Source organism: Macaca nemestrina, chromosome 10 (genome assembly GCF_043159975.1).
Source record: "Macaca nemestrina isolate mMacNem1 chromosome 10, mMacNem.hap1, whole genome shotgun sequence".
Classification (NCBI taxonomy): Eukaryota; Metazoa; Chordata; class Mammalia; order Primates; family Cercopithecidae; genus Macaca; species Macaca nemestrina.
In genome coordinates this window covers 37,863,524-37,891,490 of record NC_092134.1, presented here as the reverse complement: position 1 = coordinate 37,891,490, position 27,967 = coordinate 37,863,524, and the positions used below count along the sequence as shown (strand labels likewise).

Below are 27,967 nucleotides of genomic sequence, written 5' to 3'. Positions count from 1 at the left end.
TTAAAGCAAATACCATATGACTCCCATTTGTCCTGTTATAAATAAATAAATAAATAAATAAATAAATAAATAAATAAATATAAAGCAAATATCAGACATTACCTAATTTCACCTGTAAATGTATCAGTATGTATCTCTAACAGACAAATACTTGCTGTGATTTAGGTGTGGTTTGTCCCTGCCAAAACTCATTTGAAATTTAATTGCCATGCAATGATGTTGGGAGGTAGAACCTTTAAGAGGTAGGACCTAATGGGAAGCATTTAGGTCACGAGGCTCCACTTTCATGGATGGCTTGGTGCCATTCTCACAATAGTGAGTGAGTTTTTGCTCTCTCAAAACTGAATTAGTTCTCTTGGGAATTGATTAGTTCTTGAAAGAGCAGGTTATAAAGTAAGGACATTCTTAGTGCTTGGCGCCTTTGCACATAACCACTCCCCTTTTGACCTTCTACCATATTATATCTAGGCAGCAGAGCCCTTACCAGAAGCCAGTGGCATGCTCTTGAACTTCCCAGCCTGCAGAACTATGAGCTAAGTAAGCTTCTTTCTTTATAAAATATGCAGTGTCAAGTATTCTGTTATAACAACACAAAACAGACTAAGAACTCTTTTTTTTTTCCTTTTCCAAGATAACACTGGCCAGGCACAGTGGCTTACACCTATAATCCCAGTGCTTTGGGAGGCCGAGGTGGGAGGATCACATGAGCCTAGGGGTTGGAGACCAGCCTGGGCAATATAGTGAGACCCTGTCCCTAAAATAAAGAACAATTAGCCGGACATAGTGGCACATACCTGTAGTACCAGCTACGCAGGAGGCTGAGGTGGGAGGATCCTTTGAGCCCAGGAGTTTGAGGCTGCAGTGAGCCATGCACGCCACTGCATGGGTGGCAGAACGAGACCCTGTTTCTAAATAAATAAATAATGATAACCCCAATAAAATTATCTCATCTAACAAAATTAATAATAATTTCCTAATAATCTAATACCTAGTCTGTGTTTGAGCTTCCTTAAATTCTCGAAAATGCCTTCTTACAGTTGTTCCAAGCAGGATCGAAAACAATGTCCATATGCTGCACTGGGTGATAGGTCCCTTTAGTCTTACCCCACCCTCTTGCCTCTTTTTTTTTTTTTTTTTTTTTTGAGACAAGATCTGGCCCTGTCATCCAGGCTGGTGTGCAATGGTGCGATCTCTATTCACTGCACCCTTGCCTCCCAGGCTTACACCATCCTCCCTCCCACCTCAGTCTCCCACCTCTCACTGTTTTAAAAGTCATTTATTTGTTGAAGAAATTTGATAATTTGTTTTTGGTGTGTGTGTGTGTGTTTTTTTAAAAGACAAATGCATTTCATTATTTATTTAGATATGTCCTTGAGTCATGGGAACTAAATAATTTGATCTGCAGGATTTCCATACTCTGTATTTAGCTTATATTGTAGCATAAGATGGCATTTGGTTTAGCACAAAATTCTGTATTTTAAAATACCACTTTTGGCCAGGCATGGTGGCTCGTGCCTGTAATCCCAGCAATTTGGGAGTCTGAGGTGGGCGGATCATTTGAGGTCGGAGTTAAAGACCAGCCTAGCCAACATGATGAAACCCCATATCTACTAAAAATACAAAAAATTATCTAGGCGTAGTAGCGCATGCCTGTAATCCCAGCTACTTGGGAGGCTGAAGCAGGAGAATCACTTGAACCCGGGAGGTGGAGGTTGCAGTCAGCCAAGATCATGCCACTGTACTCCAGCCTGGGTGACACGGGGAGACTCTGTCTCAAAAAATAAAAAATAAAAAGTAAAAGTACCACTTTTTTATCTTGTTTCTCAGAGTGTCGTGAGTTTTATTTTACTACCTGAACAAGTTTAGGAGTCCCATAGCATTCTTACTTTGTGCTTAAGGAAGCTGAAACAGGGAGAGGATTTTTCTGGACAGAGCATTCCTAGAAAGTACCAGAGCACTCAGTACTTCCTTGGTAATGTTGAAAGCTTAATGAACCATGGTTTTATCAGAGGTATCACAAGATAAAACTTTTTAGGAAAAACTTTTCCTGTTTTGTTTTATCCCCTGTGCCTACATGTTGCCTGACATGGAAGATGTTCAGTAAGTATTTATTATTGAATCAGTTGCCTAATTCTGCCATCTTTGGCCCATTCTTCTCTGACCCAAGACCTGAAAGCTTACAACTTGTTCTATCTATAAGAGTTTAAAGCAGTTTAAAAGAGTGAAGCTAATAATAAAAGCATTGTAGCCAGATACAACTGCTCATGTCTGTAATCCCAATGACTCAAGAGGCTGAGGCGGGAGGATCCCTTGAGGCCAGGAGTTAGAGACCAGCCAGAGAAACATAGCAAGACTCCATCTCTACAATAAATTTAAAAATTATCTGAGTATGGTGGCTTGCACCTGTAGTCCCAGCCACTCAGAGGGTGAAGTGGGAGGATTGCTTGACCTCCAGAGGTTGAGGCTGTAGTAAGCTGTGATCATGCCACTGCACTCCAGCCTGGGTGACAGAGAAAGACCCTGTCTCAAATAAAAGCTAACCAGCAATGATATAGTGATGACACTGGCACTTGTACAGAATACATCATGAATCATGTAGAAAACAAGCGTTGCCATAAGTGAATGGTCAAACTGTATACATCTGGGAGATCTGATGTCTTTTCTTTTCTTTTTTTTTTTTTGGAGCTGGAGTCTCGCTCTGTTGCTGAGGCTGGAGTACAGTGGCGGGATCTCAGCTCACTGTGACCTCCACCTCCCATGTTCAAGAGATTCTCCTGCTTCAGTCTCCCGAGTAGCTGGGATTACAGATGTGTGCCACCATGCCTGGCTAATTTTTGCATTTTTAGTAGAGACGGGATTTCACCATGTTGGCGAGACTGGTCTCAAACTCCTGACCTCAAGTGATCCACCTGCCTTGGCCTCCCAAAGTGCTGGGATTACAGGCGTGAGCCACTGCACCCACCTGGATCTGATATCTTTATGTGGGGCCTGCAGGGAGTAGGACTGGCAAGAAATGCCAGTAGTGTAGGACTTGGATGAAATATTTTCTTGAAGAGCTTTCTTCAGCAAAAATTTGGGGTTTTCCTGTCTATTTTTGTTTATTTTTATTGCAAAAATGTTTCAGCCAGCAGAACAATCTTAGCACAACCAAAGTTTCTTGGATGTTTTTCATTTAGCAAAATTCTTTCTGGTGTTATGATACGTGTTTTCTGTCAGCTAAAACTTACAGGAATAGTGAACCACAAAGATTTCCTGAGGAGCTCCCACATGCTGTGTCTGAGGCTTCTCGTATTTCTTTTGGCATCAATAACATTCTCCAATACTTCGAAATTATAGTTTGAGTCCAGTGTTAATGATTCTCTTCAAAAAAAACAACTTAAATAAAACATTTGTGGTTTTATTTTGCTTGAACCAAGGAAAAGTCATAATAGAGACAACTACCTACTCTGCTTTACCCTCCACACAAAAACACCCCTTTCTAAAGCTGCCATATAATACTTTATGAAAAATAAACATTTCCCTGTATTTATTAGTGTATAAGCCTAATATCCCAAAACCTCTAAATGTAGTGGTCAGAACAGTTGCAATAGGGAGCCCCCCCTTGCTGTAAAAGAAAAAAAAAGTCAAAATAAATTATCTTATGTTGGATGATCAGGTTTTAATAATAAGACATTATTTGCCTTTTTCACTCCCATTCTCATGTGCATGTACAGAGTACAAAAAGCTCATCAGATGGTTGCATATTCTATATTAACATTTAGCTATTTGAAACTATTACTTGTTGTTTTGGTATGGCTATTCCTCTTTGATGCTACAATGATCAGAAAAGACTTAAAATACTTCTGGCTTTCCAACTATATTATTTGTGTAAGCCTTGATTTTTCTGTATACTTCACCCAAAACAATAAATTGCAACACATTGAATGCGGAAGCAGATATAAGTATCCAGCAATTTTCTATTAAGCCAAACAATAAAGAGATTTGCAAAAAGTGTAAAACAATCTGTTCTTCTCTAGGAATTTTTTTCATTTTGGAGAATTTTTTCATTAAACATATGTTTAACATTGTAACAGGTTTATTGCTATTTTCAAGTAAAATGGTAATTTTTTTTTAAATTTTAGTTTTGAGTTCTAATATGATATCATTAGATGTCCATGTAAACAAAAGCTCTTTGGGGCTCTCAATAATTTTTTAGATTATAAGGAGAGCTGAGACCAAAAATTTGAGAACTACTGGTCAGGATATGGTTTTCTGAGATCTATTAAATAATACACAAGTTATTTGACAGTTTCAGAGAAAAACTGATAGCAATTTTATTCCTAAACATTTTTAAAGAATTAATGTAAACATAATGAATAGAACTTGAGTGTTCATAGTGTTCATACAGTATCTGGGTTTACATGTGTTAGGAAGTGATGTGATTTGCACTAACAGCCAAAAATAGAAAATGCAAATATGAAATATAACTAGTAGAAAATAGAAAAATAGAAAAATGCAAATATGAAATATAACTAGTAGATAACTAGAAATTACATTTATTGAACCTGCAGTACATTCACCTCAGTCTCCAAAGGTTGTCTTCTATGAAACTTTGTCAAATACTTTGTTACATACAGTCATAAAACAAAGTATGGTGATCACCTTGGTAAGCCAGATTTCTCCAGAACTGTAAAACAGTGCTTTCTGAGATAAAACTGATCTGTTACTAAAGATGGGGAAGAAACCAAAACTACTGAGGAATCACTCATAGTTATATAGCACAAATGGATGTGCCACACCTTTAACAAGAAGCCTGTGAAACCAGTCAAAAAGTTAATGGGAAGTTTTATTTGGAGAAAAGGCAGAATAAGCTACTGGTAGAATTTGCTGTATCACATGATACTGTTGGATATGATCTGTGATATACAAGGTGAGTGATTAATGTGCTGTTGTTGTGAAATGTGAAATAGCAAGTGTTCCAGATTATGGTGATCTGAACTGAGTATGTATATGTGCCCTCAGCTTATATACAGAACATATTTGAAGAACAAAATATTCTTGTTTCTCTTCTGATTATCATTTAAAAAAAAATCTATACTATATTTTGTTATTTTGTGATCTGTGACATAAAGTGAAAAAGGAAAGGACATTAGGGTCAGTGATGAGAGTGTTAGCTATGTGTGCAGTAAAAAAGGGCATTATAATCTCAATAAAAAGTTTGTACTCATCTCAACTCTCTAAGTCTCTTGCCGAGAACACTTAGCAGTCAAGAATATGTCTCCTGGTTTTGACTGAGTCTTTTATTAGAAGAGGAGGACATGATGGCTTGCACCTGTAGTCCCAGCTACTCAAGAGGCTGAAGCCAGAGGACAGCCTGAGCCCAGGAGTTCTAGGCCAGCCTGGACAATACAGTGAGACCCTATCTAAAAAAAAAAAAAAAGAGAGAGAGAAAGAGAGAGAGAAAGAAAGAGAAAAAGAAAAAAAGAAAACAAAAAGAACAGGAGTCAGCAAATTAAGGTTTTTGGGCCAGATTTGCCACTGTGACCTGTACCCCCATTTTTGTATGGCAGGTTTTTAAAATGTTTTTAAACAGCTAGGGAAAATATCAAAAGAATATTTTTTGTGACATGTGAAAATTATATGAAGTTCAAATTTCAGTGTCTATAAATAAAGTTTTATTGGGACATAGCCATACTCATTAGTTTATGTATTGGCTGTGTCTGTTTTCTCACTACAGCAGCAGACTTGATTAGTTGTGACAGAGACCATATGGCTTGCAGAGTTGAAATATTTACTATCTGGCCTTTTACCGAAAAAGGCTGCTGACCCAGAGTTAGAGTAACTTCCCTTTGATCCATCTTATTTATTGTTCTTCCTCATGGGAGTTCATTTGAAGAAAGGGTTCTACTGCCTTAAAAACAATGTTTTTTTTTAAAGTATGTAAGGTCAGCCCAAACAAATGAACTGGCATTCTTGTTCTCTTGCCCCCACTGGGGCAAGAGCAGGGTGGGGTTCACAGTTCACTTTGAAAATGCAGATTCAGTAATTCAAGGTAATATTTGAATATACATTATGGGTGATATCAAGATTAACCATTTGTGCTGCCAGAAATTTTAAATCTGGTAGAGGGATAAGAAACATATTTTCCTTATATTACTTTTTAAAAAATATTTTCTTAAAAAAAGAGATTAAACATAGCTTAAAAGAAAGGCATTTGACTCAATTCCTGTTCTCTCAAATTGTTATTCCACAAATTGCTACCAGTCCAGCAGATTCCCACTCTTCCTCAGTCTTCTGAATGCAAGAATATATTCCCTAAATGTCTTGGTCTATCTTAGCTATCTCTCCTGTTTTCATAGTATCCAAATACTTTCCTGACATTGTTAATTTGCTCGGTTGTATTTGTACTGAACTGTAAGTAACTTTTTGGTGTCTTCCTTAATAGACATGGAAAGGACTATTTCTTATTTTAAGTAATATAGTATTATCCTGCTTTTTCTAACTGAGTGAACCTGTTTCCTCATCTGTGGAATTGGAATAAAAATAATAATGATGGTGATAATAATACCTTTTATTGTTGTGAACCTTAACCTAGAAGATGAAAGTAAAATACTTAGTTAAGAATTTTTTTTTTTCTGTTGTTTTATCTCTGAAACCTAATTACAGTCTTTTTGGAGGTTTAAATATTTCATTGAATGGAATCAAGATTTATTTATTTATTTATTTATTTATTTATTTATTTATTTATTTTTATGAGACAGAGTTTTGCTCTGTCACCCAGGCTGGAGTGTAATGGCGTAATCTCGGCTTACTTCAACCTCCGCCTCCCAGGTTCAAGCCATTCTCCCACCTCAGCCTCCTGAGTAGCTGAGATTACAGGCACCCGCCATCAAGACCGGGTAATTTTTGTATTTTAAATAGAGACAGAGTTTCACCATGTTGGCCAGGCTGGTCTTGAACTCCTGACCTCAGATAATCTGCCTGCCTCAGCTTCCCAAAGTGTTGGGATTACAGGTGTGAGCCACTGCGCCCAGCCAAGATTTATTTTTAAACATGTCACCAACTGTATGCTTTAGAGAAGGTTGAAAGTTAAAATTAAAGCTTGCTGTTCAGAAATAGTTGTCCAGTAGATTTTCATCCAGTAGTGACATTGATATTTCTGTTCAATAGAGTTGGGGTGATTTTTTTTTTTGGGTCTGTTCCAAAAATCTGTGCTCTTTCCACATAGCTTATATATAGTTAAAAGTATAAATGGAGTGCTTACTATGTGGCAAGGACTGTTCCAGCTGCCTTATATTAATTTAATTTTCATAAGAACTCTATGAACTAAGTGCTGTTACTGCTATTTTTAGATGAGACAGCTGATGCATAAAAGGATTATACATTTCCCGGTTACTTAGCTAGTAAGAGGCAGAGTTGGGATTTGAATCTGTAGATTGGTTTTTGTTTGTTTTGGGATGGAGTTTTGCTGTTGTCACCCAGGCTGGAGTGCAGTGGTGTGATCTCAGCTCACTGCAACCTCTGCCTCCTGGGTTCAAGCGATTCTCCTGCCTTAGCCTCCTGAGTAGCTGGGATTACAGGCACATGCTTGGCTAATTTTTATATTTTTGGTAGAGTCAGGGTTTCACCATGTTGGCCAGGCTGGTCTGAAACTCCTCACCTCAGATGATCCACCCACCTTGTCCTCCCAAAGTGCTGGGATTACAGGCGTGAGCCAGTGCGCCCAGCAGATTGTATTCTTAACCTCTATGTTCTAATGCTTTTGTTAGCCATACTGTGTCCTATTTGTCATATGCTCGTATGTGAGATATAGCTTATCTAAGGTAACATTCTTGAAGTTTTAAGTTTGTTCACAGTGCTGAGCATATGGTAGATAATAGGTATTTGTGCTTGAATGAATTAAGAAATATAATGGGATGATAAAACAAATTATAATTCATACAATGTAATCATTGTTTAAGTATTCTTGGCTTTGAGTAATAACATTGTCGTTTGAGTTATCTGTAACTAACATTGGCTATTCTGAAGCAGTTTACTCTAAGACTGTTAACAATTGGGGCAATGAAATTGCTTAACAATCTATTTACATTTCTAAATTCATTTTTTCTTGCTGGTACTCACTCAAAAAGAAATCTGTGTGTTTTATTTAGAGTTTTTCCTTTTTTGAGTTCCTCTGTTGAATTGTTGATTTGTTTGTGTTAAATGGCATTGTATTATAACAGATAATTCAGTTCTTATAGAAGAAACCTTAAAGAATTTGGACATACTGGTTACAATAGTGAAGGTCTGGTATTAAGTTTGGCCTCCGAAACTTCTGAAATAGTAATGATCTTGAAATATGCTTTATTTTATGTATTTTTCAGAATTCTCCACTTTACCAATACTTACAGGATCTGGGACACACAGACTTTGAAATATGTTCTTCTTTGTCACCAAAAACAGAAAAATGCACAACAGAGGGACAACAAAAGCCTCCTACAAGAGCCCTACCAAAAGTAAGAAAGCATGCTCATTCTTTCTGGCTGAATCTTTTGCACTTTACCTTACTGGCTATTTAGATACTTCTTAAGCACTTCCATATCCTCCCTCACACTGGTAAGACTATTTATTTCATCAATAGTACAAAACTTTCTTTTTAGATAAACATGAATCCTTACTGCTTTGGAATATTTTGTAGGTAATTTATATCCAGTGAGGAAATAATTTGGTAGAGAATTAAAATACATTACTTATTTAAATATTGATGCTCTCCAAACAGAACCAGAAAAAATATACTAAAACTTTAATGAGAGCACAACTAATAGGAATCCTCTACTAACTGGATTTTTTCTCTTTAAATCTTTTTTTTTTTTTCAAAGTATGAATTACAAGAAAGCAAATTGATATTTCTTAAACACAGTTTCAGGGGTATATAATGGAGTGAGTATAACTTCTGGTACCTTTTTTAATCTATAGAATTAAATACATTTATACAGTAAATATCTCATAGTCGATGTCCAGCATTGTGAAGCTGAGATACTAGAAAAATCTCCATTAATTATGTTGTACAAAATGCATTTTCTAGATTCATTTATGTCCTGCTAGCCATGTTTACTAAGATAAGAAATTTATGGTCCAGGCGCGGTGGCTCATGCCTGTAATCCCAGCACTTTGGGAGACCAAGGCGAGTGGATCACCTGAGGTCAGGAGTTTGAGACCAGCCTGGCCAACATGGTGAAATCCTGTCTCTACTAAAAATAGAAAAATTATCTGGGCGTGGTGGCGGGCGCCTGTAATCCCAGCTACTCAGGAGGCTGAGGCAGGAGAATCGCTTGAACCTGGGAGGCGGAGGTGGCAGTGAACCGAGATCATGCCATTGCACTCCAGCCTGGGCAGCAAGAGCAAAACTCCGTCTCAAAAAATAAAAAAATAAAAATATTTACTCTGTTTTTAGGTGAGACAGTTGAAGCATAGGAGGATTATAAATTATCATAGGTTACTTAGCTTGTAAGAGGTGGAGTTGGGATTAGAACCTGTAGTTTACTCCCAGAGTTTATGTTCTTAACCTCTGTGTACCTGTCTACTACATTTTAGTTTTAACCAAAGGAATTGTAATTTAATAGAAAAAATACAACCAAATTTCCTCATTCCTTGAGCATTCTAGTTTAATCAGGGTTTTATCACTATTGAGAAGAGCATTTAAAGCTTTCAATTAGTCATTTACAGGGAAAGTATGGATTGGCATAAGGATCCTTTCCCCAATCTTCTTACAAAGACACCTAAAATGTAAGGTAACCAAGCTGGCCCATTTGTAACAGCCAAGTAAACACTAGAGAATTTTTTGACTAACACCCAGAAGGTGAGAGTTAGAATTAGAGTTTGCATGGATCAGAACCAGTTTTCCTAGTCCTCCATTGATACCATTTCTTCCCTGTGCCCTTTTTAAGTATAAATGTTCCTGGGAAGGGGTTTGTATATAATAGGCTATTTAATAAGCTTGGATTTGAGGTTACTTGGCAACACAAAACAAAGAATGGCCAGGGGATAGTCTTAGAGCAGCAGATGGTCATTTACCTCTTATTTTTTGTTTTGTTTTGTTTTGATACAAACTTGGGTTTTATGGGTATTATTGTCATTTATGACAAGTATTTTTATATTTAGAAATGTTGTTGCTAGTTTATAAATAAGTCAAGTGAGAGTTTAAAATTGAATCCCCTCAGAAATTGAGGAACAATAAAAAGCATAGCCAGAGGTTGTTTTAAAAAATTACCAGGCTGGGCACAAAGGCTCATGTCTATAATCCCAGCACTTTGGGAGGCCAAGGCGGAAGGACCACTTGAGCCCAGGTGTTGGAGACCCGCCGGGGCAACATAGCAAGACCCTGTCTCAAAAAAATTATCGTATGTCTAGAAAGTTTGTTTTGTCTTCATTTTATTTATGTATGTATGTATTTATTTATTTATTTATTTATTTGAGATGGGGTCTTCCCCTATCACCCAGGCTGGAGTGTAGTGGTATGATTACAATTCACTGCAGCCTTCACTTTCTGGGCTCAAGTGATCCTCCCACCTCTGCCTCCCACGTACCTGGGACCACAGACATGTGCCACCATGCCCAGCTAATTTTGTTCTTTATTTTTTGTAGAGATTTAAAAATTGCCACTCACTGTGTTGCCCAGGTTGGTCTCAAACTCCTGACTTCAAGCAATCCTCCTACCTTGGCCTTACAGGTGTGAGCCACCACACCCAGCCATATTGCACATTTCTAAGACAAGTTTTTAACTGTAGGATCTATGTTTTTCTAAAATGAAGTTTTTTTCCTTTTTTTGTGTGTTTTGTTTTGTTTTGTTTTTGTTTTTGAGACGGAGTCTCACTCTCGCCTAGGCTGGAGTGCAGTGATACGATCTTGGCTCACTGCAACATCCATCTCCCAGGTTCAAGTAATTCTGCCTCAGCTTCCCACGTAGCTGGGATTATAGGCACAGGCCACCACGCCCAGCCAAGTTTTGTATTTTTAGTAGAGACAGGGTCTTACCATGTTGACCAGGCTGGTCTTGAACTCCCAACCTCAAGTGATCTGCCTACCTCAGCCTCCCAAACTGCTGAGATTACAGGAGTGAGCAACCGTGCCCAACCAATTTTTTTCCTAATTTGGGGAGAGCTAAATTTTAGAAAACTTGTTGTATTGTTTAGCTCATTGTCAGGGAATGTATGTTTAGAATTGCTCCCAAAATTCTTTTCAAGGAATGAAGTATCAATTATTTCCTCTGAAAAGCTATTTTTCTATGAGTTCTTAATGAAACCATCCTTAGCCTCTTTTTTAACTTTACTTTTGCATATGCTTATTAGTAGTTGTTAAGTAGTCTGCCCTGATATTCTTACTATGAATATTCATTCTGTCTCTTTTTCTGGTTTCTTTTCCTATGATTATTCTTAAATTCATTCCATAGAGTTTTAGCAGCAGGCTTCTTGTTGGCTTGGTGTCTTCTCTGGGGATCTCATCTACTTTCTTGCCACTTATGTCCGTTCTTCAGTCTTTGCTGAGTTCCAGTTGCTTCTTAGACATTTTCATCTGCATGTGCCCCACAAAGCTCAGATTCAACTTGTCTAAAATAGGACTTCCTCAGACACCCCCAAAACAAACAAGCTAAAAAATATTCTTTTTAATAGTCCAAAATCACCACCCTCTCAGATACCCCCAAAACAAACAAACAAAAAATGTTCTTTTAAATAGTCCCAAATCACCACACTCTCAGTTACCATACCATTTCCAATCGTGCTGACATAGCCTTGGTCATCAAGTGATACATCAGGTCAGCTTCTATGTCTTTTTAACTCTTATTCATGATCATTTTTGTACTCATTACCTAATTTAAAGGCCTTTATTGTTATTTAGCTGGGTTATTAATTTTTTTTTTTTTAATTTTTTGAGATGGAGTCTCGCACTGTAGCCCAGGCTGGAGTGCAGTGGTGCGATCTCAGCTAACTGCAACCTCTGCCTCCTGGGTTCAAGCGATTCTCCTGCCTCAGCCTCCTGAGTAGCTGGGATTACAGGTGCCCGCCACCACGCCCAGCTAATTTTTTGTATTTTCAGTAGAGACAGGGTTTCACTATGTTGGCCAGGTTGGTCTCGAACTCCTGACCTCATGATCCACCCACCTCGACCTCCCAAAGTGCTGGGATTACAGGCAGGAGCCACCACCCCCAGCCTTGAATATCCTCTTACTCATGCTTCTTGTCTACAATCATTCCCTGCCAGTTTAGCCTCTGCACTATTGCCAATTATTTTTCTTTATTGTTTCACTTCCTTGCATAAAAATCTTTTGTAGCTCCTCACGACCTACAGGATAATGTTCATACTATTATAGTGTATAAGACTAAGATCCTTTAAAACCTATCTCAGTGTACCTTTTTAACTTCCTTACTAATTCCTTCTTCCCTTGGGTCATAACTGTCCTGGCGTGCGCCACCATCCCTGTGGCATGTGTTTTCATGGCTCTTTCCTTCATCTTCTTCCCTTGACTGAAGTATTCTTCTCTCTTTTTTTTTTTTTTTTTTTTGGAGACGGAGTCTCGCTCTGTCGCCCAGGCTGGAGTGCAGTGGCCGGATCTCAGCTCACTGCAAGCTCCGCCTCCCGGGTCTATGCCATTCTCCTGCCTCAGCCTCCCGAGTAGCTGGGACTACAGGCGCCCGCCACCTCGCCCGGCTAGTTTTTTTTTTTTTGTATTTTTTAGTAGAGACGGGGTTTCACTGTGTTAGCCAGGATGGTCTCGATCTCCTGACCTCGTGATCCGCCCGTCTCGGCCTCCCAAAGTGCTGGGATTACAGGCTTGAGCCACCGCGCCTGGCCTCTCTTTTTTTTTTTTGAGACGCAGTTTCGCTTTTGTAGCCCAGGCTGGAGTGCAATGGCGCGATCTTGGCTCACCACAACCTCCGCCTCCTGGGTTCAAATAATTCTCCTGCCTCAGCCTCCTGAGTAGCTGGGATTACAGGCATGCATCACCATGCCTGGCTAATTTTGTATTTTTCATAGAGACGGGGTTTCTCCATGTTGGTCAGGCTGGTCTTGAACCCCCGACCTCAGGTGATCTGCCCGCCTCGGCCTCCCAAAGTGCTGGGATTACAGGCATGAGCCACCGCGCCCAGCCTGTTCTTCCTTTCTTTGTTGAATTCCTACTCATCCATTAGGACTGAGCTCCAGTGTTAGCTCCTCTCTGACCTCTTCTCTTCCAATACTTTTTCAGACTTTACATTGATTGTAATTCTGTATATTGTCTCTTCTTCTATACTAAGTTCTTGAAAACAACAGTTACATGTATTTATCTTTTTTCCCATGACCCTTTGCAGTACCTGGGATATAGTAATCACTCAATGAATATAAACTGCACTTACTGGCATGCTCAAGGAATGGGCTATTAAGGTAAATTGAATTTTTGGTTGATTCAGTAGTAAAACTTTATCAATATATGATAGTTTTTCTAAAATGGTCAAAGTATCTTTTTGACTTAGTATTGTGGAATGAAATGGTCTTAATATTTGAGAACTTGTAACCAGGTTCTCAAAAAGAAAAAGATTTTTCTTTCTGAAATAAATACTATCATCATGTTGATATAGTACATAGTCTTCCCAGGATAAATGGGCTGCTTCAGAATGACTTCTACCTGTTCTGTAAAAATCGGATTTTCAGGCCTCAATCCAAATGTATCGAATCACAATCTTTAGTTTGGGGGCCTGAGAATATGTTTCTAACTAAAATCTCCAGGTGATCCTGATATGCAACAAAATTTAAGAACTAATAAGGAGGCTGAGACATATTGACAAAGTATATAACCTGGACAATTTTTTTCTCCCTTTTCTGATAAAAATTCTCATTGATTGGAGGTAAGTAACTGGAAGTTTTTCTGCTGTTTGGGTATGCTTTAATAATCTTATACCATGTCATTCGTCTCCTTCAGCAAGGTATCCTGTTAAAAGTGGCTGAAACCATCAAAAGTTGGATTTTTTTTTCTCAGTGCAATAAGAAAGATGACTTACTTCACAAGTTGGTAAGTGGTCACTTCTTTTTGTCACTTTTCAGGGTTCTAGGTTATTAGTGAAAGAATTGGTGAATCAGAATTTGTTTTGCTATCAATTTGGGCAGTGATTGATTTTTACTAGAGATTCTGCAGTAACTCAGGATCTTTTAATTTGGGCTTACTTGTATTATTTATAGCTTTTAAAGAGGTTATTAGCCACTCAGAATGGAATATTCTGATAGTTATTGAAACTTTGTTAGATCATGAATTTACTATTGCCCTCTTCCTCCATTGACAGGTATTCCTCTCTATAGGTGAAGGAATATGTCATTAGTGGGATCAATTTAATCTGTTAAATCACAGAATTTCCCAAATACTCTAAACAGTCAACCTGAAAGGTCTTTGTGATTTTTGTGAGGTTTTGTTTTTTTCTACTCTCTGCTGTAACAGAACTCCAGAGGGGAAATAATTCAACCTTCTGACATCCTAACAATACAAAATCCAAGCAGGTTTCAGGATCTCTGCTGGCCTGTGACCTTAAGAATTATCATTCTTGTACATTAACATTTGTAAAGAGATTGTTTACAAAGTGCTTTCACATTTTGATTTGGTAATCTAAACAACACTATAAGATTTAGTCTACTTCACTAATGAGAAAACCAAGGTTCAGACAATTCAGTTTTGTTTTAATAACTTACTGAGTGAATTGTCTAAAAATGTTCAGCTAGAAAGTGATAGAGCCAGAATTTGAATCCAGGTCTCTTGGATCCAAAGCCATGCTCTTTTTGCTATAGCATACGACCTCTAGCTCAAGTATTATTATTTTTTGACTGACTAAAATTACTTTTTTAGCAATCCAAATTGTCAAGTTCTTTGTTCAGGGTTTCATCTTTGTTGAAGGTGTGTTGAGAAGGTCAATGAAGTGTCTTATCGTCTACATAGAATGTCATTTTTATCCAGGTGGAGCCATCTCATTCTTCAGTGATACTAGGACTGTGGTAAGGTATATGGATCCATATACATTTTTCTGTGATTTAGTCATAGTCTGCCTAGGCCCGGTCTTTTCATTCCTGATTCTGTGTCACTGGCCACATGTTTCATGTGATGTTTCACTATAAAGTGCCAGCTTCTGTATGCATCCCTTTTGTGCCTACATTATGGAGAACTATAAGAATACATACCTAAGGAATAGTTTACTAGTAATGGAATAAGAAATTGCCAGGTTGGCTTTTGGCGTGAGATTGCTTGACTTTTTCCCCTTGATTGTGACATATTTAAAATGTTGTTAGCTATATAATGAGGACTTCAGTAAGAATGTGGTGAACCATATATCAAACTAAGCCCATGTCCTCTTGATCAGGGTTATATGCCACTTTTAGAGAATAAGATTTTTAATATTAGGTGCATTTAGATATATTTTATTTATCTTCAGTAAAGAGAGTATCTCAGGAATGCTGATCTTTCTTGAAGATATTGAAGCAGGCCCTCATTTCTTTTATAAGAATACTGGCAATTACTCTGTGATATCTGAACATTTTACTATTGTTCATTTTTATAGTATTTTTCTTAAGAATTAAAAAAATCCTTGATGGTAGTAGTAATAGCACTTTTTAAGTGCTTTTTAGCCTATAAAGTGCCTTCACACATGTTATCTCATTTGATCCTTATATCAAAAGCCCCATGATATTCCACAGTGATTAAGATCTTTAAAGAGGCTGGGCACGGTGGCTCAAGCCTGTAATCCCAGCACTTTGGGAGGCCGAGACGGGCGGATCACGAGGTCAGGAGATCGAGACCAGCCTGGCTAACACGGTGAAAACCCGTCTCTACTAAAAATACAAAAAAAAAACTAGCCGGGCGAGGTGGCGGGCGCCTGTAGTCCCAGCTATTTGGGAGACTGAGGCAGAAGAATGGCGTAAACCTGGGAGGCAGAGCTTGTAGTGAGCTGAGATCCGGCCACTGCACTCCAGCCTGGGTGACAGAGCGAGACTCTGTCTCAAAAAAAAAAAAAAAAAAAAAAGATCTTTAAAGAATATTGACACATGAATAAGTTTCCTTCTCCATCCCTAAGGAAAAAGAAATCAAAATCTCTTAATTTTTTATCTGTGCCTTCTCATAACCTTTCATTTCATCCAGGCAGAAAGGAATTCCTAAGTACTTTCTCATGCCACTTCCCTATTTAGATTCTAGAAAGATCTTCGTCAATCAAATCAAGTCCAAATTTGTCACGTCAGTACTAAAGAGTCTGCATAATTTGGCCCTAACCTACCTTTCCAGCTTTGTCCACCAGTATTTGTATCAATGAACCCAGTCTTCATTTTCCTTTATTCCATACTTACTCTGTATGTCTGTGTTTGTGCTTTTATACTGTGATGGAATTCTTTCTGGTTTTGTTTTTTTTTTCTTGATCCAATGGAATCTTTCAATAAGCACTCCTAGCTTTTTCTCAAAGTTTTCCCAAAACTTCAGCCTATTGTATCTCTTATTTTCTGCATCAACCTGGTAATAATTATGTTGTGTTCTATAAGTTTTTATATTGTAATATATCCAACATGTGCTTTTCTTTATTGTTTTAATTATTGCATAGATAGTGACAACAGTAATGGCTAACATACAGTGCTTACTATGAGCCAAACACTCCTCTTGGTATTTTATAGATATTGACTTATTTAATCCTCGTAACAACCCTATGAAGTAGCTACTGTTATTATCCCAATTTTGCCAAAGAGGAAACTGGCACAGAGAGCCTATTAACATGCTTAAGTTGTGGAGCAAGAATATAAAGCTAGACACTAAGTCTTGGCACTCAGACTTGTTGAAAATGTGCCAGAGTTTACGTAGTACACATCCCAGGAGCATAGAGCCTCCAGCCATGCCGGTGATACCTGCTAATACTTAAATCGATCAGAATTAGCACCTTTTCAGTTTCTTCATTTGTTTGAGACCTGGATCTGGGCTTCTCAGTCCAAATAGGACTGGCATACATGTTTCTTAATTTGCAGGTGTCAATTTTTCTGGTACTTTGATTGTTACATTGTAACACGGTTAACATGTTTTCTGCAGTTCTTATTTTTTGTAATCAAAGAGTAATATATAATTTTACATTTTATCCTTAAGAAAGATACTTAATTCATTAATCTGATTCAATTTAAACAGCTATAGTAATCAGAATATAGTTCAAGTTTTTCCTCTATATGAGGCAGTCTAATCACTAAGATAACACTATTTTAGTTATTTGGAGTGTCTTGGTCCCTGCAAGTTCATTTGTATGCATAGATGATTGTAGGTTGTTGGTTGATCACTTTTTTTTTTTTTTTTTGTGGAGACTGAGTCTCATTCTGCTGTTCAGGCTGCAGTACAGTGGCACCATCCTGGCTCACTACAACCTCTGCCTCCCAGGCTCAAGCAATTCTTGTGCCTCAACCTTATAAGTAGCTGAGACTACAGGTGCACACCACCAAACGTGGCTAATATGCTGGTCTTGAACTCCTGGCCTCAAGTAATCTGCCCGCCTTAACCTCCCAAAGTGCTGGGATTATAGGGGTGAGCCACCGTGCCCAGTCGGTTTGTCACATTCTTAAATCAGATATTCCTAAAGCTGTTAATACTTCCTCTAAGCGTGTTGGTTTTGGGGAGGTGTTATCCCAGTTTTACACGTAAGTCTGATGCCAGGGAATGGTGTTCAATAAAGTGAATAACTGATTACGCCGAGTGTCTGTAAAGAGAGAGCACTCCCGTTGAATATTACTGGCTTTTCCAGTCTCTGTCAGCCTTGGCCTTCAACTAGTTAGGCTTCTTCAAAGTTACCTTATATATATGTACATAGAAGTCTCATAAAAGGTATGGTTTAAAGCTTTTGTAGCAAAAGTTTGATTTTTAATACTTGCATTGAATATGGCTGTGTCTAATTGGGGAACCAAATAGTAAGATCAATTTCAGAGATTACTCGAAAAGCTACCGTGCCCCATCTCCTGCGCTCCTTTTTTCTCCCCTCTGAACAATAGTATAAAGGGAATTGTGTTGCTCTGTCTTTGTGAAAGTGGGGTGGGATGTCAAATTAAGTGGTTCCTAATATTAGAATCGGAATTGTAGGAAGAGAAAAGAGGCAATTGTTCAAATATGAAACATAAAAGTGCTGCAGAGGTACATACAGAGTGTGTCAGTAGATGGTAAAAAAAAAGCCACATCAGGCTAAAAGAAAGATCAACATTCCTTTGAGAAGATGCTCTCTTTTTGGACTGAAGATAAATAAAATATATCTAAATGCACCTAATATTAAAAATCTTATTCTCTAAAAGTGGCATATAACCCTGATCAAGAGGTCATGGGCTCAGTTTGATATATGGTTCACCACATTCTTACTGAAGTCCTCATTATGATCAGCTAGGGCTGGAATGTGTGGTGTGGGAATGATTAAATTAACTAAGAGCAAACCTGTTGCCTTCACACCCTAGAGCTAGTGGGTTTTACTTTAATTGCTAATGGCCTTGTCCATCGTTCTCTTTATTTTTATCATATAGTAGGATCACTCTAGTCCTAAATTTGTTTGTTTGGTTTTGGTTTTTTAATTATTTATTTATTTATTTATTTTTGAGACAGAATCTTGCTCTGTCACCCAGGTTGTAGTGCAGTGGCACAATCTCGGCTTACTGCAACCTCCGCCTCCTGGGTTCAGGAGATTGTCCTGCCTCAGCTTCCCGAGTAGCCGGGATTACAGGCATGTGCCACCATGCCCAGCTAATTTTTGTATGTTAGTAGAGATGGGATTTCACCATATTGGCCAGGCTGGTCTCGAATTCCTTACCTCAGGTGATCTGCCTGCCTTGGCCTCCCGAAGTGCTGGGACTACAGGCGTGAGCCACTGCACTTGGCCTCTATTTGTTTAAATTTAATGCAAAATACAACTTTAAATTTTCTTTTGAGGCAGACTATGTGCAGGGAAACACAGCTACCAAATGCGTAGGATTTGAAATCAAAATTCTGGAAAGTTACTTAATTTCTTTGGGCTTTGGTGTTCTTCCCCATATAATGGAGAGGAGGATGATAAGGTACATCACAGGGTTACCGTGAGAATTCACCTGTCAGCCCTAAGAGTGCTACCTCATTTCTCACCTCTCTACCATGTGCGCTCTGTGCACAATCTATTAATAATATCATCTAGTACGGACAACTCACAGTTCCCCAAATTAGAAAGGCTTTTATCCTGTACCGTCCCACTTCTCCAACTCCTTTGGTTAATTCTTGTTCATCCTTTAAAACTTAGCTCAGGCTTCACCTCTTTTACTTTCTCTGACTTCATTACAGGCTTGGTCCCTCTATGCCATTTTCATAGTACTCTAGGTGTATTTCATCACGCTCCTTTGCATGTTATATTGCAACGGTTTACTTTTCGGGTCTCTTCATTAAACTATGAACTCTTTAAGAATATATCTTGTTCATTTTGTGTCTTCTGTGTCAAGCCTGGTGCCTGGCTTATGGAAGGTATTCTTTGATAGATGAATAGAAAGAAGAGAGGGAGAAATAAATGAGCTGGTATATGTGAAGGCGTTTTGTAAACTATAAAATGCTATGCAAATGTTAGTGTGATTTTACATTGCATTCCTTAATAGTGTATTTTTAAATATCTGAATCTACATTTTTAGGAGGCCTTGATCCTGCTAATAAAATTCTTAAATATTGACTGTATTGTAACAGCTTCAGGGACAGCATCTTTAATGTTATAGGATTATATTTTCCATGTTGTGCCCTAGCAATTTAATCAATTAGGCTTAACTAGACAGGTTTGTTAATCTGTAATTACTTTTCATCTTGTTATTAAAAATTTATATTTTACATCTGATGGCTCAATAATGTCTACCTCAATCTTTATTGTTTCACATTTACAGTGAAAATAAAACTCATCTATCATACTGAAGGTAGATTGGACTGTTGTTTCTTCTTGAAGTATCTTCTGAAAATAAACACCACTAAATTTTATTAGTACATTAGGAGTTTAGCGTTTAATGCAATATTATATATGTGTTAATACCTCTCTTCTGGTATTTTAATGGCAAGGATATTGGATTCCGACTCGACTCATTACATACCATCCTGCAACAGGAAGTCCTGTTACAAGAGGATGTGGAGCTGATTGAGCTACTTGATCCCAGTATCCTGTCTGCAGGGCAATCTCAACAACAGGAAAATGGACACCTTCCAACACTTTGCTCCCTGGCAACCCCTAATATTTGGTACTGTCCAGAAAACACCTATTCTTTGACTGCTTACATATAGAGTATTAGCAGAGGAAACCCATCCTCATGCTCTCCATTGTAAAGGCATAAACATTCTATACATTTAGCAGTACAATTAAAGTAACAATATGGGGGGGGAAGTACCTTTCTAAAATAAATACCATTTAAAGTGAAGCTAGGGAAAAAAATCCAATTTGGTTATTATATACTTCCAACTCACTAAAATTAGTTCTGTGTCCAGCAACCTAGCAAATGGGCATAACAAGTGCCAAAAAGTTACTCTGCCAGGTGTAGTGGCTTATGCCTGTAATCCCAACACTTTGGGAGGCTGAAGTGGTAGGATTGCTTAAGGCCAAGAGTTTGAGACCAGCTTGGGCAACATAGCAAAACCCCATCTCTACAAAACATAAAAAAATGTGTTCGCGTATGGTGGCATATGTCTATAGACCTAGCTCCTTAAGATACTGATGTGGAAGGATTGCTTGAGCCCAGCAGTTGCAGAGTGTAGTGAGTCATGATCACACCACTGCACTCCAGCCTGAGCAACAAAGCGAGACCCTGTCTCTAAGGGGAATAAAAAAGAATTTCTTTTACCCATACACCTATGCACATATGTGCATGCAAGCCTATCCTTCTTTATGTTTCTTTATAATTAATAGGTTTTATCATAACTATATTGTAGAGACACCAAGAATTGGATGGGACATGGAGGTAGGCAGTTGATTCTGGCTGTGCTGGCTGAGAAAAGATAACAGGGAACATGATTTGATGATTCAGACCATCCTAAAACTTTTCAGCCTCTTGAACTATTTGGGTCTAGAGCAGAAGTCCCAGGCAATAATCTGTTAAAAGAAAAAAAAAGAATGTGTAGCAAAAAGGGATTATATATAAAGAATTATTGATTTCTTCTTCCTATTAAAGTACTTTATTAAATTTGGCATAGAAGGGAGGAATGAATCAAGAAGTACAATAAATCACTGCTCAAACTGTTCAAGTTATATAGGCAGTTACATTCATTGGCCTTAAGGTTCTGTATTTATGTCTTCCCTGTCACACTGACAAATGCTTCACTCTCCAGTCACTCAGATATGATCATGAAGAAGTGAAGCATCTTATCCTTCAAAAATATGAGAATTTAAGGAGCTGATAGAAGGAACTATAGGTTTTTAAGAATTTGCTACTTTACTAAGTTTCCTTTACCCACAAATATAACCAGGCAACTATGAGACCTATAAATGATTTTAGAGTTTACTATTAATATATAAAAATATATGATGAGATTTTGCTTTATGGTATTACCAGTATTATCTAAAAAGTAAAGGATTCTAAAGGAAATTAGGGCAAATATTTATTTATTTACTTATTTTTTGAGACATGGTCTCACTCTGTTGCTTAGGCTGGAGCACAGTGGTGTGATGTTGGCTCACTGCAGCCTCGGCCTCCTAGACTCAAGTAATCCTCCCACCCTAGCCTCCTAAGTACCTGGTACTATAGGAGCATGCCACCACAGCTGGCTAATTTTTGTAGTTTTTGCAGAGACAGGGTTTTGCCATGTTGCCCAGGCTGGTCTTGAACTCCTGTACTCAAGTGATCTGCCTGCCTTAGCCTCCCAAAGTGCTGGGATTACAGGTGCAAGCCCTGCACCTGGCCAGGGCAAATATTAATAAGAAATTGCGTGTGATTTTCTTTGCAATATGATTATAACTCTTTTCAAATATTGCTGATGTTTTTCAGATATTCTCAGACACATCCCCCTTATACTCCCCTCTTTCTTTTCTTTTCTTTTCTTTTTTTTTTTTTTTTTTTTTTTTGGTGAGACAAGGTTCTGCTTTGTCAAACAGGCTGGAGTGCAGTGGCGTGATCTCGGCTTGCTGCAGCCTGCTCAAGTGATCCTTCCACCTCAGCCTCCTGTATAGCTGGGACTACGGGTACATGCCACCACACCCAGCTAATTTTTTAATTTTTTGTAGAGAAGGGGTCCCACTGTGTTGCCCAGGCTGGTCTTGAACTCCTGGGCTCAAGTGGTCCTCCCACCTGTGCCTCTCAAAGTGCTGAGATTACAGGCATGAGCCACTGTGCCTGGCCCCCTCTTTCTTATATATACACATTTTCACCAAAGCATTCATTGCTTTAAAGATGTATTTTAGTCTGTTAGACTTGTAATTGATATGAATTTAAAAATGTGTGCATATTTTTATTTCAATTAAAGCAGTATAAAAGTACAAACCTTGTCCATATCATGGTCTGTGTGTAAGTATGTATATTCCAAATTAATGATGATGATTATTTAAAATTAGAGGACTTTATTCAAACAATTACTCATCAAGTGTGTATCATTTCTAATTGGAAAAATGTGTACATATTCTTGATATAGTATGTGTTTCTATGCAAATAAAGTTTGATTTTAGGAAAAGGGATTTATAATATCTCTGAAATAGTATTTTTACTTTTAAATCTATAAAATTGGATTTTAAAATCTCTAATTTGCTTTTTAGGTTAAGGATTCCATATCTTATAGTTTTTAAAAAGTGGTTTCAGAAGATGCCTATTGTTATATTTATTATCATTTTTATTAATGTCATAAAGAGAAATGTAGCAATTTCTTTGGGGTCACAGAAGAGGGGTTGTCTCAAATTAAAAGTAACTGTTTCAAACTTTTGGTAAAATCTTCACAGAAGACTTGGTGTCAGAGGAAGGTTTGAACGAATAGGATTGTGGTATTAAATATAAGATGACACCAGGCAAAAAGGAAAGAGAAGGAAGAGATTTTCTGGTTTACAATGCTTGGAGTTGAGGGCTGGGATGCTGATCTGACTCAACACATGACCTGGGCCAACTTCTGAAGGATTTTGTAGACTGAGCTAATGAAGTTTGATTTTATCCTGCAGGCAACAGGTGGTATTTCTAGCTCCAGACTCTGTATATGTAGGAAGTGTAGAGGCCTTTTGTTGGTTCTGCCCAGCATTCAGTCACCACCTACAGATAATTTTGAATTTCTTTTGTGAAATCAGCTTTATGTGATTCCAGAAGACACCTGTTTTCTTACCTAAACTTATCAGCTCGGATGTTAATACCTAAGCACTATTACCTAGTTGCGAGGTATTTTGAAAATCTTTCACATCACCTTCTTAAATGTCATATTTTTTTTAAGTTATGCGTTACAAAGAAACTAGCATTTTATTTGTTTAGTAAACCTAAATTTAAAATTTGTTTTTACTGATTAAAGTAACTCATCTTTCTTTCTCTAATCTGATGCATATCATTTTCTTCCTTTCTTGTTCCCAGGGATCTCTCAATGCTATTTGCCTTCATTAGCTTGCTCATTATGCTTCCTACTTGGTGGATTGTGTCTTCCTGGCTGGTATGGGGAGTTATTCTATTTGTGTATCTGGTCATAAGAGCTTTGAGATTATGGAGGACAGCCAAACTACAAGTGACCCTAAAAAAATACAGTATTCATTTGGAAGATATGGCCACAAACAGCCGAGCTTTTACTAACCTTGTGAGAAAAGCTTTACGTCTCATTCAAGAAACCGAAGTGATTTCCAGAGGATTTACACTGTGAGTTCATTTTTTATTTTGTTTCTTAAATGATTATTTTCTACTCCGTAAAGGAGAATATTTATTACCTATTTTCATTTCTATGTTGCATTTATAGGAAAAAAGTGCTTTTCTCTTTAGTACTTACTAAAGTCAATTAATTGCTAAGTGAAGGAATAAATACATTATGTGCTAGATTTACTATCTAGTATGAATCTGTTATCTGCTTTGAGGAACTAAAGTACTTTGGAGATTCTGATTATTTCTGTATGTTACCATGTGATTATATGAGATAATATATAGAGAGTGTCTAATACTGAACCTAACATGCAGTAGTTACCCAGTAAATGCTTGCTCCCATTACTCCGTTTCAAATGCCTTCTTTATGATAGACATATCTGCTATAAATGCATTTTGAAAACTCTTGACTTGTGCTAATAACTGTTTAGATAAATATTAGCAGATATTACAGCACCGAAATTCTCAGAGTATCATGCAAATAATGATGTTTTCCATTCTCACAAGAAATTAAATATTCACCAATCTAGCTGTAAGTATATTAAGCTATAGGATATACTGGCTGCTTAGTCTATTATTAGAGGGAAGGTTACATTTATTGAGCACCAAGTATATTCCATATACTGTGCTAGTCACTTTTGCATACAACTGAAGGCATAGAATGATACATGGTAAATATTCATATCCATTCTATCTGATTCTAAACCCAGCTTGCAGTACACTGGACACCTGCCAAACACTACCAGATGACAGTTGTGTGCTAGTATATTTAATAATTTATATAACCTATATAACTTTTGCAATCTATAGGTGGGAGAAAGTAAGCATATGGTGAGGAACATTCATGGCTCTTAATTAGTTGTATCTAGAAAATCATGAAAAGAGGGAGTGAAGAACCTCTGGTAGCCATCGCATCCTTCACTCTGTTCTGCTCTAGAACACTACACAGTCTTCACTGTTTCTAGAAAATCATGGAACAGAGAAATGGAAGAATCCCAGTAGTTATCTTGTTCTTTACTTTCATGTGTTCTACACACAATCCCAAGACATAAGACGGATTTTATAATTTCTCTTTCTTCTCAAAGTATAAAAGTCAGCCAGGCGTGATGTCTCACACCTGTAATCCCAGCACTTTGGGAGGTCGAGGCATGAGGATCACTTGAGCCCAGGAGTTCAAGACTACCCTAGGCAATCTAGCGAGACCCCATCTCTACAAATAATAAAAAATTAGCCAGATGTGGTGGCACACACCTGTAATCCCAGCTACTCGGGAGGCTGAGGCGTGAGGATCACTTCAACCCCAGGAGGTTGAGGCTGTAGTGAGCCAAGATTATGCTACTGCATTCCAGCTTGGGCAACAGAACTGGAGACAACAGATTCTGTCTAGGCTGGGCAACAGACTTGGTCTCAAAAAAAAAAAAAAAAAAAAGTATAAAAGTCCTTAGCATCTACTGATTTTTGTCCTTCCATTAGTTGAAGTCTGCTTCTTATTGACTTAAAGGATAGCACTTTTTTAAGTTGTTTGAGTGTCAAATTTTTAAAAAGTTTTTAAAAATCACGCTTAAAATACGTAATAGTTCCTTTGTATTTTATTGAGAGGAATGACTGGTTAAACAAAGTGGCTTTGTGTTCAACTAATGGTTAGGCGTATATAGAGGATTCTGTGCCTTGTCTCATTTTCCAACTTTATCTGTCCCCATGGAATTTGCATGAAGAGGTAAAGTGGGCCAGTTAGACTTGATTTACCTGCAGATTATGACTTCTACCCGTTCAGATGACAGACGGGGAGAAGAAGTATTGGAAGAAATTGTGCTTCCTTTGTCTGGATAGTGGGTTGAAAAATGAGGAATAATAAATCTTGAATCATTTTTTAGACATTTTCAAAATTAGACAGTTTTTAAAACTGATTTAGTATAATGGAGCACAAGCAGTAGTGCCATATATTGAAATCATGAATGCTGTTTTGTTTCTGCCTCAAATTGTCCTCTCTCACAAATAATTGAAACCTTTTTTGCCTTCATTCCCTTATCTTAACATAAGCCTGTCAGTCATCATCCTCTGCTTTTTATAGATTTTTTAAAATTTGCTTTTTATAGATTTGTAATACCTGAATACATTTTAGTATGGCTTAACATTTTTAAAGTTTTGAATTAGGTGTCTTGTTTTATAGCTTTGTGGTTATAGAATAAGGAATTTACAAATGCCAGTATTTTGTTTTACTGTTGGGAAAGATTACTGGTTAGGTGAAAAAATTTATCTGATAACCAGGTATTTACTCATGCATACTATAAGTTATGAAATGTAATATATTGTATGTCATTGTTACAAATTAGGTACTTCCCATTAATCTTATGGGAAGTGCCATGAAATGTGCTTCCTCTTGAACAGCTTTGAGAGTAGCTGTGCTACTATGTAGTAACCCTTACTTTGCCTTTCTACTTGCATTCCCCTGTTGGCCACTGGTCCTGTTATCTTTCCACGTTCCCTACTTCATTTTGAGTAGGTAAGTGCCAGTGGCAGCAGGTGGGTAAGTAATTTTACCCTACTTTTATGAATGTACAGAAAGTATTTCTATATAGTATTTTTTCTGTACAAGTGACCAAAATATGATCAGTGAACATATGTAATGAACATATGTAAATGTATATTAATAATTTGAAAGTGTTTATAATTAAGGTCTTCATACTTCCTGTGGATATAGGTTTTGAAAACTGAATATAAAGTAGCTTTTCTCCAATATATTTTAGCAAGCATAGTGTCTATGTAAAAAAGATGTGAATTCTTAATAAATATTTCTACATTTCTGTTATATCTCAGCCAAAATCCATTGTTTCCCCACATCAGAGGAAGCCTTTACTCTTTGAGATTTTAATTTTTTGTCTTTTTTTTTTAAGTGGCTGTCTATATATATGCATATATATATTCACAGAAATGACTATTTTATGAGACCTGAGTTGACATAATCATTTTCTAGTAAAGATAATGATAGAGGAATTTGTTTTCTACATTTAATAGAATTGTGGATTTAGGAAACAAAAACTTTAGGACACCTGTACAGTTGTATCACATTTTACTTTTCAAGTTTGCTTGACAGGGTCAGTGCTGCTTGCCCATTTAATAAAGCTGGACAGCATCCAAGTCAGCATCTCATCGGTCTTCGGAAAGCTGTCTACCGAACTCTAAGAGCCAACTTCCAAGCAGCAAGGCTAGCTACCCTATATATGCTGAAAAAATATCCTTTTCTGTTTACATATGAAACTAAGCAATGTTTCTGGAGTCCTGAATACAGGTATTATAGTTGTATCTTCTGAATGTTTACTGTAAACTGAGATTGCCTATTTTGAAACTAATTTCCATCATTACTTCTATGTTAAAACTGGAAATGCATTCCTGGGGGAATGACAATAACAGACAGGAAGAAAGTTCTGTTCTTGTGTGGCTGCTTTTTAAACAAGGAAAAAACTTGAAGTCTCTTCCTTTACTCATCCAAAGAATGAAGTCAGAAGAGCCTGGCTTTGCTAGATCTGATATTTTAAACAAATTTCTCAACATGGCAGATTTGCATCATGGCATGTTAATAAACTGGCAACTGGAAATCCTTCCCTTTTCAAAAAAGCAGGTTCTAGGAGGAGAATGGCTAAGTTCAAACACTGACTGTATCAGTTACTCCCTAAGTGACCTTAAACAAGTTTCTTAACCTCTCTGTACCTTGCTTTAGTCATGTTTAAAATGGCAATAATAACATCATCTTCCTTATTGGATTTTTGTTAGGATCAAATGAGTTAATGCATGTAAAGTGATCAGACATCATCTAGCATATAGTAAGCACCCAAAGACTGTATGACAATAAAGTCTGTCACTTAAATTTATTAAAATAGGAAATTAGTTCTAATAGCCAGAAAAAAAAGGCATATAAGAGCTTTATTTTAGTAAAGACATATAGATAAGTTAAATCCTGACTAAATAGAAGGCAAAAAGACAACTTTGCCACTTCAGGATGCTGGGTATTATAGCACTGATAAATATAATACTCAAATTTTACAGGGTGCTTTATGTTCTATCATGTCCTTATACAAACCTTTATAGCTAGATTTTCTTGTCTCCATTTTATGAGAAAACTAAAATAGAGGTTAAGTGACTTGTGCAGTATCATAGAACTACTAACAGATGAAGTTGTGTCTTGACTGTAGAACTTATGACTTGA

At 37.3% G+C, this 27,967-nt stretch overlaps 1 protein-coding gene across 9 annotated transcripts in view; it reads left to right on the top strand.

The window, feature by feature from the left end:
• The window catches only part of LOC105483677 (vezatin, adherens junctions transmembrane protein), an 85,306-nt gene that overhangs the window by 22,467 nt on the left and 34,872 nt on the right, over nt 1–27,967 (top strand). For 3 of the 9 annotated variants that reach the window (XM_011744656.3, XM_011744654.3, XM_011744663.3), the window contains 5 exons: nt 8,343–8,474; nt 13,913–14,002; nt 20,027–20,202; nt 23,491–23,766; nt 26,846–26,995. In XM_011744656.3, the coding sequence (XP_011742958.1) occupies nt 8,343–8,474; nt 13,913–14,002; nt 20,027–20,202; nt 23,491–23,766; nt 26,846–26,995 (824 nt within the window). Of the gene's footprint in view, nt 1–8,342; nt 8,475–13,304; nt 13,378–13,912; nt 14,003–14,947; nt 14,971–20,026; nt 20,203–23,490; nt 23,767–26,845; nt 26,996–27,967 lie in introns of those variants that run through there. The other 6 variants (XM_011744662.2, XM_024793353.2, XM_011744655.3 and 3 more) reach the window with 4 other exon arrangements.